The 12,357-nt window shown below is 44.6% G+C and overlaps 1 protein-coding gene across 10 annotated transcripts in view; it reads right to left on the reverse strand.

Moving 5' to 3' along the window:
- Nucleotides 1-1,130: 1,130 nt before the first annotated feature.
- The window catches only part of PEAK1 (pseudopodium enriched atypical kinase 1), a 310,300-nt gene continuing 299,073 nt past the window's right edge, over nt 1,131-12,357 (reverse strand). For all 10 annotated transcript variants that reach the window (XM_027067830.2, XM_053223700.1, XM_027067828.2 and 7 more), the window contains one exon: nt 1,131-7,982. In XM_027067830.2, the coding sequence (XP_026923631.1) occupies nt 6,819-7,982 (1,164 nt within the window). In that variant the 3' untranslated portion in view covers nt 1,131-6,818. The remainder of the gene's footprint in view (nt 7,983-12,357) is intronic.

The raw sequence follows: 12,357 nt of genomic DNA on the forward strand, positions 1-12,357 counted from the left end.
GGACAGAATGTCCAATTTTCTCTGGACTTGCTCCATCTCACCTGGAGTCTGGCTACGGCAACCCTGAACTGGCCCCACCATCCATAGCCCTGAGTCTCAGGTGGGCCACTCGTGCCAGCAGAGAATTAGACAGGAACACAAGCCTGGGGTATGCCCTCTCTGTGACCTCCCACAGCCCCAACTGCCTGCTTCTTTCTCTGGCCCTCTCCCTCCCCCTGCCCCAAGAAGCCGGTATGCCGTGCTCACAGCTAGGAAGAGCAGCTCCCCAGGATCCTCCCCGGCAAGCAGGCTGAGAGTCGCAGCAGGAAGAGCTGTGTCCCTGGGGACTGTCTCTTGAGTTTTGTTGTAACCCTTCCTTCTGGGCCCAGACAACATAGAGAGAACTTCGAGGCCACACTAATGTGGGGTTGCCTCCTCAGAACACAAAACTCGAGTCTGGCAACCACTGTTTTGCAACATGCCTTAAATAGTACCTATAAATTCCAGAGTGATCGCTAGTGGAGAGGAGCAGAAACAATGGGCTACAGATAGTGTCCACTGTACAGGGTTTAGAGCTCTGAAATCTGGTCTAAATTTAGAGTCTACATGTTTGCACTTCCATCCATTCTACTCTTAATAACGTGGCAGCTGTTGCTACCACTGCCAACTGACTCTTCCCCCCCAAGCCAGGTGGCCTCTCTGCTACCGAAGTGTTGGCATATTAGCTTGTCTGCCTTTGTGAGAGCACTGCGGATGTGTACATTCATGTACAGGTAAAAGGTATGTGAATTCTGTAGCAGATGATGCTTGATGCTGTACAAGGGCCTGCCTCTGCTCCTATTGTCTGCACAACTCTGAGATCTTCACTGAGAGGGTCCTCCAGAGTCCAGTAACCAAGCCCCTCAAAATGTAGCACAAGCCCAGGAAGGCTGTATGAGGACTGGCCACCAGGGGGCAATCTCACACAGCCGACCTGCAGACTTCAGCGAGCTCTGGGGAAAGCCCATGGTCTTCACTTTCTCTTCTGGGCCTACTTTTCTCAGGTCAGAGAGGGAATGAACAGGAAATACCATCCAGGTCAGCAGAGGATGAAGCTCCAAGAGGGCATCTGCAACCAAACCCTCCCCAGAACATCAATATGGAAGAGTTACTGAAAAACAAGCGCTTGTCTGGTTTTTAGTGTATATTAAAACAAATTTATTTACACAGTAACATGATGCCACAGAGAACACAGCAAAGTACCACAGCAAACCAAAGGGCGGCACCACCTGGTGACAGAGGGAACCTTGCGTTGGTAGATTTATACAACTCTAAAATGTGCAGAGGGTTAAAGCTCCAGGAAAGAGCAAGAGAACAAGATTTTCAAATACAGAGTGTGGGCAGAGCCATGGGGAACTAAGGTGAGACTGGAATGAAGACTGCCATGATTCAAATGCTGAGAAGGAGGACATCTTGCTTCTGCCCTGATCTCATGCCCAAATGCCCTGCATATCAACAGAAAATCCCAACCCAGTATGTTCACGCATAACTTTCAAACTGGTGAGGGAACGGATAACCAAGTAGTACTTGGAGCAGGTTTCCTGAAGCAGTGTGGTTTATCTTTCAAAAATGCTACCCTGAAGCCATAGGGCTGTTCAACATTCAAGTTATCATGAGTGCAGACACACAGATACTTTCCACACACTATACGGGCAAAGTGGATTTTCCATAATATGATAATAATTGTAGCAAAATATAGGACTCTGTACTTCTGCTAGGTTAAAAAATTTCCAACCTCTTTTGATTCCCTGAAACTTTCTGGATTAAAAAAAAAGCATGAGGGTGAGTGGGATGGGTGAAGGTGAGAAGCTGGAAGGAGCCCAGAGGCTCTCTGGAGTGGGAAACGTAATGGGATGTCCGGAACGCAGGCCCCTGTAGCCCACTTAGGTGGGGAAGCTTGTAGCAGTGGCTGATGCAAAAACCTACTCTAATTTCAAACAGCTGCAGAGAGGGGATGTGTAACAGCTGTATAGCACCTTGTACATTCTGGGCACTTATAAATATTAAATGATGGTGATGAGTGGTAACCACCTCTGTAGGAAGGTTTATAAAAACTACTAGAATTTGTTAAGAAATCTCCCAGGAGCTCTTTAAACAAAGCTGTTGAAACTACCACATCTCTTAGAAAAGATTGCTCAGCTTTCCGAATCACACGGACATGATGAAGTTCCCAAACCCAAGTCCGGGCAACGGCCACAGTCACATCACAGGGAGAGCGGGGGCTGGCTCCTTCTCCTTAATTACTGGGAAATATCACTGTCTGTCCCAGACTTTCACCATCACCATCATCTTTTCTTTTTTTCCTAATATACAAAATGGACTTATTTTAAAAAGATAGGTGCTTTGTTTGGAGGATGGATTATTTTATCAGCCAAATACCTTGACATGGAATGTATGTGAGTTCTTCTTCTCTGGCATCTGTCATAACTCAAGCATCAGGACAAAAAGGCTTGATTTCTTTGGTATAATCTCTATCTAGGATCTTGCACTGTAGCTCCTCTGGCTTCCCTTGTGGCATCAGTTTTGGTCCATGGAACCCCGACTTTGGGCACTGCCGTAAGCACGGGCAGCTGGACTTCAGTGCACACTTCAGCAAGAGCAGCACTTGGATTTGTCTCGGCACAGCACTTTGGGCCTCTGAGAATATGAGCTTCAATGAGGTAAAACTAATAACCTGGTTTTGTGGGCAGCCATCCTGTTCACTCATTAGGCTGGACCAGAATTTTCAATCCTTATCAACTAGCGAGGGAAATAAAAAACATGTCAGAGTTGGCCTGGAGAGCCAAGTTTCTCTCTCCTTCGTCTTCAAGTATGTTTGTACTTTATTCATACATCTAGAATCATTTGGAATATAGGGCAGTATCCTAAGTACATCCTGACTTCTGAGACTGGTCTGTATTTTTTTCAGATCACTGTCCGTATAATCTAGGGAAAAATATTATTTGCAGGTTACCAGCAAAACCAGGTCAGGTTACTTCCCAGCATCAAAGTATTTTTAATTCAAATTTGGGAAGCTGAGTGCAATCTTTCCATGCCCTACTATGTAGTAGGCCCCAAAGATCCTTCATGAAAACTTATAATGCTAGAAACTTTAAAATACAGTTTTACTTCCAGAAATATCATTAATATTTCTAGAGGTTTAGATCTCTTGGCTTAACAGTTTCCCATGGTAACAAACTTCTTCCAAGTCTGGAAGCAAAACTGGCTTCCACTTAATCTGACAATGGAAGGCTACTCAGCCTCTTCAAATCCTAACAAGCCTATGTTAGGCCCCAACATCAGTAGCATGGGTGCTTGGGCCCTGTCTACCTTTACCCAGTTCATCTCCAGAGGGCAAAGCTTGGAGCCGACTGCTATAGTCCTGGCCTCCAATTCTAACTTCGTCTAGGGATTCTTTCGTTGACTCCATAGGTTGCAACTGCTCTTTGTCCCATCCTGCAGTTATTCTCCACAAATTAGCTTCTGAGCATCACGTCAGTGTACATTTACCAAAGGGGCTCTTCCTCAGGCCGGCATGGGAGAAGTCATGTAGTCCTAGTCCTCTCCGCAGGACATGGGATTCTCTTCTTTCCAAGACTAGGTTGTCACTCCAACAAGGCACTCTGCTATACATTCAGTCTTGGTCTTTGCTACTCCCCCCATTTCCCTGTTTCTCTGGCACCAAAATGTGTCAGAGAAATTGTTCTTGCTCATGCGGCTTAAGGTAAAGTCCCAATGATGGCTTAATTGTTCAAACTCTCAATATAAATGGAAGAATCTGTAGTACAGACTTCAACAGAATAGAAAAAAATTCCAATTAATATTGAAGACAATAACTGGATGTTACTCGAGAAAACATAAAGTGCTAATACTAGTCATAAAGCAAAACTCATGTATATACAGATGTCTGAAGGTAGGATTTCTTGCCAGTTGATGAATGAATTCAAAGATTCTACTATAATTAAAATGGGACTGTAAAAAACTACTTGTGATGATATTAGATTGACTGAATTTCATTATTCTGGAAAAATATTCCAAGGACCATGTGATGGAGAACTTCTTGTCTAGAAATACAGTTATCTTGTCTGTTCTGCTCTAACACCCCTTTCCCTCTCCCTCACATTCCTCAGCCACCACTCAGAGAAAAATTAATCTAGCCACCTGCCTCTGGGAAGCCTGAGGCCCTTCTCTGACTAGTTGGCATTCATCTTTCAGCCTTCACAAATTTGAATATAAAAACAGTACTAAACAAATCTGATGTGAAGGAGGTGCTCAGTTTACCAGTGCTGAAAGATGACGGTAGTGGGGAGTGTCCATGCCTATAATACCATAGGGTTAAAGTGAAGAAGACTGGATCCAAGTCAAACAGAAAAAAAATAAAATAAAATAAAAAAGAAGAGAAACGAAAGAGGATATCTAGAGAGCCAATAAGCAAATAGAGGGACCAGGGAACATTCTTCATTAAATATGAAGCCTCATTAAATAGTCAACATTCAAATTTACATGGGCAAGGCACCACAAGAATGACATTGAGAAAGTGTCTCAATCCGCAAACCGTCTGGGGGAGGCGAGGGAGGACTGCTGGGGAATGTGCTGGCCGACATGGCCAGTGGTCTGTGTGCTGCTACTTCAGTGTATTAATTAGGCAAGGAGTTATGTGCACATGGGCTATGCTACGGTGAACTAAACACAGTCTGCCAGGCAAGGCGCAGCCAGGCCACAGGACACTGAGACAGAGAGGACTGCTGGCCTGCAGCGGCACGACCCCTCTGTGGCCATTCCTCGGGGCAGAGCCCTGCTCTCTGGCTAGAGGAGGCCAGACCCTGTGGGCCAGTGCGTCCTTTTCCTTGGGAGTCCTGTACTGCTGGCCAGGAGGACAGGGACATCCTCCCTTTGGAACCTCACGTGTCCCGTTTTCTTAAAACAAAACAAAACAAAACAAAACCAAAGAAGATCACAATAAAATACATTCTTCTCCTTTCTTGATCCTCTTTGATATAGGTGAATCATATGAAAGGCTGTTAAAAATGTTAAAAGTTTAGAAACTTCCAAAAGGCCACTAATGTGCTATCTAAGTAATACTGCACAATCAGTCTTGGCTTTTAAGGAACTCTGCGCTGGCAGAGGAGGGTCCCAGAGCTCCCTCGCCGACTGGATGCAGAGAACGTGTCCATCCACCCCGCCACAGGTTGTTCCCCTCAGAGGCCTGGCCTCTACTTCCAGCACACGTGTGTGCACCCACGTGTACACACACTTACACCGTCTGAGTGACCCTTGGGATTTCAAGGTTGAAGTAAACAGATACTCACAGTTTTGAAGAAAACAAGCACACACATGTCACCTCCCACCCCCACTACCCGGAAGGAACACTCATCTCTTAGCGCAAACACGTATGTGCCAAGGGAAGAAGGGGAGGATTTCTGTAGAACTTGCTTCAGGTGAAGTTGCCACATAAACACTGTAATATACAGTTAAAACAATACATACAAAAATTGCACATATATTCATAGGAGAGGAGCACAGAGCCCATGTATGGTGCACAGCTCACAGGCACCCACCCCAGCATTTGAAATTGCTGCCAGCCATCCTCCAGAGCCATTTCGGAGAGTCCCAAGGAGCAATGTGCAGTGCAACTGGGAGGCAGCCTCTTCAGCAAAGGTCAGCGTTCTGAGGAGGAGGCCAGCGGTCTCATCAGTGGCCTCCTCCCCTCTCCGGCCTCTCACCAGCACACCGTGCCCTCCAAGCAGATCTCAGAGCTCAACTGACAGCCGTCTCATTCACGGCTGCTGTCCACAGCATTTGGTAGACTAGTTAACACTGGCCACTGCTAGAAAGAAGCTGGCCAATTACTGCTCAGGGGAACACCGGGAGCTGGGTTCCGCCAGCGCTGGCTGTCCACGCCGACAGCTCTGACAGTAATCAAAGACAGCACTTTCAGCTAGTCCCCTGGTGGCCCCTAGGGAACTGCACATGTGGAAAATCATCTCCCGGTGTCCTGCCAGCTATTTATAAGATCTGAACTGTACTCACCCTGGAGAGGCATTGGAGACACCACCTTGGGTCAGTTCTATAATGGGCCACAAGTGGTTGATAAACCCAAACTTCATTGGCAAGTGGGAACAGAGTAGAGGTGAAGGAGAATCAGGCAGTGGCAGCAGAGGGGACCGCTAGGGCCATCCTCCAGGTGGTGCGCCCACTTGCCTATAACAAATGAAAATGCATCCATGACCCAAGGGATGGAATCTCTCCTTGTCTTTCTACTATCTGCTGGAACAAAGGCTATAGTCCCCAGAAACAAGACTGGGCTGATGCTAAGGATGGCAGTTCTGCCTGGTAAGAGTCAGTTATTGATACTTTAAAGAAGAAAAAAAATCTGTTGTGAGAGCTTAGTGGATGATAGTAAGGACTGTTCAAATCTGTCTATTGCTAGTGAGAATAAATACTTGGTGTTAAAAAGACAGGTGGTCTTCAGAATTATGGAGGAGCTGGACACAGCTCAATGAGTTCATACTAAAGGAGCTGTCCCTTCAAGGATATACGTTTTCATTTTTTACCTGCATTTGGGGACAATTAGGGTGAAAGGTGTTCCAATGGAAGGCGACTGCACGGCTGTGCAATCGAATTTCTGTGCAGTGAAGACAGACCCAGCTTCTGACTGGATCTGGAACTGTGGGTAAGCTTTCTGAGCAGACTCATTTTTCCTGGAGAGGGATGGAAGGTCGGTCTCTCTTCTTTCCTTGAATTCTGTGTGAGTACTAGGAAGGGGAAGTGCATGGGCGACGTGAAGGTGAACACAAAAGACAAGCAGCAACCAGGACACACTAGCGGTGCTGCAGGGTTTTCACAATGCAGCCGAGGGAGTCTGGAGTGGCAAAGGCCAAATACTGAGCACAAAGCCAGTCCTCAAGGCTGACCCCACCCTCCCTGTCCAGGGACTTCTCAGCAAACTTGATCATCAGCAGTGTTCGCTTGATGTCTAGCCAGTTTTGGAGAAGGGCACTCCTCTGCGCTGGGCTAGGAGAGGCCATGAAAGTCTGGAAGAGATCCTCCCGGGGGCCCCAGAGTAGACACTGGAGGATGCCTTTGGCGTCTGAAATGAGGATCCGCTCAGAAGGGTTGGGATTGAGGAGGCAGCTGGCCAGCTGCTGTAGGCCCCGGGAATAGGGGGAGCGGAGTGGGATGCGAGGCAGGTCTGCTCGAGTGTATTCTTTCTCCTTCAGCTCTGGGTTCTCATCAAAGGGGTTGGGCAGGTGCAGCATCTCATAGATGAGGATGCCTGTCTGGAACTCATCACACTTTTTATACTGGGTGGCTGTTATGATCTCTGGAGCAAGGCGGGACTGGTCCCGGAGGATCTCAGGGTCCACCAGATGGCTCTTCTGCTTGGCCTGAGAGAAATTGCTCACTATGAGCCTTGTGGGGCAAGACGAGGTAGGGCTGGACTCTGTAGGCCCAAGGCCCTGGGTGGTTCTCCCTGGCTGGTAGTGGACAAGCAGCAGGTTCTCCAGACGAAGATCGCAGTGAGTGACATGGTAGGGTTTGAGGTGCTCAAGGCCAGAGCACAGCTGTAAGAGTAGCAGACACACTTGTCTCTCATATAAATCAGGGCTTTTCCCGTGCTGGGCCAGAGAGTCTCGCACAAAATCAGCCACGGTGAGATAGGGAACCTCTCTGGTGATGACCACAACGTGGCTTCTCTGCTTCCTGCTAATGACCCCCTGGCTTTCTTTCTGGGATGACTCTGTTTCAGAGCAGGGCTCTGGGCTTTTCCCATCAGTTTCTCCTTTTACCTCTTCTTCAGCCTCTTTCATTTCATCCTCTTCCTCTTCAGGGGCATCAGGATCCTCCCAGGGAAGCAGGCGATTAGGGACTTCAGCAAGGAAATGCCCACAGTCCTGTTGGATGTTGAAATGGATAGCCAGACTCTGCCGGACAGCCAAGCTGTGATAATACTGCTGAGATTCTTTAGCTTTGCTCTTACAGATCTGAAAGAAGAAAGCAAATAACAACATAAAATGCACACTTTCATAACCAGGCTTAGATGTGTAAAGGAAGATTAATTGGAAGGTGACTGGTTAGAAACAGTGTTATAGTGAAGTCTTCAGAAAGGGTCTTGGTAGTCCTTTGCTGAGTGGCAGTAATAATGGCAATAATAACCATTTTTTATGGCTATCTACATGCTGAGCACTTTATGTGTCTTATCTCTAGTCCTTACACTAACTCTTCAAAGTAGGCTGAGAGTTTAAGAATTTAAAACAACAGGGGCGCCTGAGTGGCTCAGTCGGTTAAGTGTCCGACTTCAGCTCAGGTCATGATCTCATGGTTGGTGAGTTTGAGCCCTGCGTCAGGCTCTGTGCTGACAGCTCAGAGCCTGGAGCCTGCTTCAGATTCTCTGTCTGCCCCTCCGCTGTTTGCACTGTGTCTCTCGCATTGTCTCAAAAATAAATAAAAACATTAAAAAAAAATTAAAACAACAAAGAGAGCTACCAGTTTGCAAACCTAAGTCTATCTAACACCAAAGTTTGCTTTTTCTACTGTACCTTGTACCTCGTCTAGAAAATAGAACAACTAAAAATAATTTTTCACTTACATTCCGTAGAGGCTAACAGCCGAGACTTATATGATAGCTCAATAAAGTGGGCCAGGATACCTTATTTTGTCACTGGTCAGGAGAGTAACACACAATTGGCCAGATAAAGTGTGGGTTTTCCTAATTTTCAATCAATGTCATTGTGCTGGTCACAATTCAGGCACTCATGGATGACTGGCAGGGTAGAAATAAAGATTTGAGAGAATCATTGGTCTGACCTAGTCAGAGCAAAACCAACATTTCAATGGCAGGACTTTGAGTTTCATGCTTTCCCTTAACATTAGGCCTTATTGAAAGGCCATATTTAGGTAATAAGGTCTTTAAGAAAGAATTTGATTAAGGGGTTGTGGATCATGGGAGAGTTTTTTGATCACAAACACTAGGCAACAAGTTCTACATACCAAAGCAACTATTGTTATTTCTAGTCTTACAGGGTTAGAAAAGCAAAAAGTAAGTGAAAGTACCCCTAAATGGACTCTGCTTATGATAGGGTGCAGAGAAGCTGACAATGGAAGACTCAGTCCCTAACACTAGTTCACAGATCATAACAGTCAGGTCAGAACAGCTTTTCCCCGAGCCTATTAACTGAGAAGTGCATTTTCTATCCTTAGCAGGGATATGCTGCCATATTTCACAGGTATCTAAGCCTCTCAGCAACAGGCACTCTGAAATGTTCACACTGCCTGTTTGCTGCAGTAATACAGAAAAGAAGCAAATTTTAAAAAGGATTTTCTAGCTATTTTTATTTCAAAAGAAAAATGTACATTTTCCCGGGAGGATGCTGATGAATCTCAGTTCTGAGAAACAGCATGCTCTGATTTCCATTCAAACAGATATTAAGAAAAGTATGAAATAGGTGATGAGGATTAAAGAGTATACTTATCATGATGAAAAAACTGAAAGAAAAAAAAAGAAAAGAAATGAAAAACACGAAACCCCTAAAACAGCACCTGGGTGGCAGAGTTGGTTAACTGTCCGACTTAGGCTCAGGTCATGGTCTTGCGGTCCATGGGTTTGAGCTCTGCATTGGGCTCTGTGCTGACAACTCAGAGCCTGGAGCCTACTTCGGATTCTGTGTCTCCCTGTTTCTCTGCCCCTCCCCCATTCCTTAAAAATAAGTGAACATTTACAAAAAAACCACCCACAACAGACCAAAGGTAAAGGAGTACCCTTGGGAGAGGAGCATCCTTTTCTCATTCACTGTGTTTATACATATTTATTATAATGAGTGTTTTTTTTTAAGTTTCTCTCTTTCTCTCCCTCTCCCTCCCTCCCTCTCTCTCTGTCTCTCTCTCTCTCTCTTTCTCTCGATGGGAGGGAGGGGAAGAGGTCTGAAAACAAGTTTTTTCAAGTCTTCTACCAGCTACATCATCTAGTCTTGAAACTGAGACAACCCCAGGCAGAGTTCAAGTTCAAACATATATCTTTCAGAAAATATTATCTTTGGAAAGTTCTCAAAGTCTCAGTACACACAGTATAATATATAATTCTGTATACTCATCAATCATGGCATGAATTCTTTCTATACTGTACTGTTGGCAGTATTTCATATTTATGTGTCAGCAGGTATTTAAAAACCCTATACTTGTCATCATTTAGTTGTATAGGAGTTGGATATAGCACACAACACCATTAACCCCATTTCCAATTTTAATAATTTGCTCAACATCACATTACTGGCTGGAATGAAAGTTTAAAGTTCCCAACTCCTTGGTCTTTGAAAAGTCAATGTACCACTGAGTTTAGCTGAATGAGACTGTAGTTAAACGCTAGCAGTCATGTTATAGAAAGGGCACTCACCAATGAACTTGGCAGGCCTGGGATTTACTCCCGCCACTAACTGTGTGACCATGGGCATGTCTCTGGGTTTCAGTCTCCCTAAATAAAGGAGACAATATAAAAAAAAATCCTGTGGGAATGCAAGCTGGTGCAGCCACTCTGGAAAATAGTATGGAGGTTCCTCAAGAAACTAACATAGAACTACCCTATGACCCAGCAATTGCATGACTAGGCATTTATCCAAGGGATACAGGTGTGCTGTTTCGAAGGGACACATGCACCCCCATGTTTATAGCAGCACTATCAACAATAGCCAAAGTATGGAAAGAGCCCAAATGTCCATTGATGGATGAATGGACAAAGAAGATATGGTGTATATGTATACAATGGAGTATTACTTGGCCATCAAAAAGAATGAAATCTTGCCATTGCAACTACGTGGATGGAACTGGAGGCTATTATGCTAAGTGAAATCAGTCAGAGAAAGACAAAAATCATACGACTTTACTCATATGAGGACTTTAAGAGACAAAACAGATGAACATAAGGGAAGGGAAACAAAAATAATATAAAAACAGGGAGGGGGACAAAACAGAAGACACTCATAAATATGGAGAACAAACTGAGGGTTACTGGAGCGGTTGTGGGAGGGGGGATGGGCTAAATGGGTAAGGGGCACTAAGGAATCTACTCCCGAAATCATTGTTGCACTGTATGCTAATTTGGATGTAAATTTAAAAAAATAAAAAAAAAAAATTAAAAAAAAAAAAATCCTGAAACCTACCTCACCAGAGCAGCTGTGAGGATTAAAGGAGACTAATTCCATAGAGTTGATCTATAAATCTCAAAGCTTCACAAATGTAACACTGATAGTGACTAAAACCTGCAAATGTTAAAAGTGATGTAATATTATAGAATCCTCATGTTTTTCAAACAGAGAGAGCAAAACAGAAAAATGCATCTTTCTTTTTGAGTCCTGAGAGCCACCTGCCCCAGCAGTGAGACTCTCTGACCACAGGTTTGGTAGAGGGCAGCCAGAGAGGAAGAACTAATGTCCAGGACCTCCAGGCCAGGATCAGCCCTGACAAGCAAATCAAACTGGCAGTATGTTCTGGCCCAAGACAGGCCAATATAAGGCTCTCTTCTCTCTCAGAAGTGTTTGGTCAATCTGTAGGTTTTACTACGCTAAGCTGCACTGAAAAACACCTGCCACTCTGTGGTTTGGCATTAGAAGCAGAGAAGATATTCTCATTGTGACTGCCACTCTCCTCATGTTATCCTCATGGCATCTGCTGACACACAGACACACACACTTGTATAAGATTCCCCAGAGCTGTGTGACTAGACAATGAACATGGGCACTACAAGAAGAATTTATGTTTAGTTTCACAGATCAATTTGAGATAAAGGTTCAAAGTGATATACAAAGAAGAAATGATAAATCGCTCAACCAGTGCGGATGCTCTGAAGGAAAATGGCCTGCCTGGAGAGCCGACCTGAGCAGGTGACACTTCCTTATCTCCCCATCTTACAATATGTAGACAGGCCAAAGAATAATGGGTCACTCTAGTTTAAAGGGCAAAGGGAAAAGGGAGAAGACTGGAGCATGATAGAGGGAAACAAAATACTAGGGCTTCTAACTGGTTCATAACTGTGAAAACAGTTACAACCAAAATACAGACCAACGGAGATTTCCAAAATAGGATTTCTTATGTGATGAATATCTCATAAATCTTTATTATGGAGCTTTGTGACGATGTTAATTTAGGTAGGAGTATTATATTATTCTATGTACCACACAGTAGCCATTTCTCAAATATTAATAACTTGACTCCTTTAGTGTTTTTAAAAAAAACTCAAAATTACCTGACTTCAGATGATAAATTTCTAGTCCAAAAGTTATTTCAGAAAACAAGCTGCTCTTTCTAGAACAAATGGACAGGGTTCTTCCTGCTGGTTGTTGTTTTTACCTCCCTCTCTTATTTTTTTTA

This window comes from Acinonyx jubatus, chromosome B3, assembly GCF_027475565.1.
Source record: "Acinonyx jubatus isolate Ajub_Pintada_27869175 chromosome B3, VMU_Ajub_asm_v1.0, whole genome shotgun sequence".
Lineage (NCBI taxonomy): Eukaryota > Metazoa > Chordata > Mammalia > Carnivora > Felidae > Acinonyx > Acinonyx jubatus.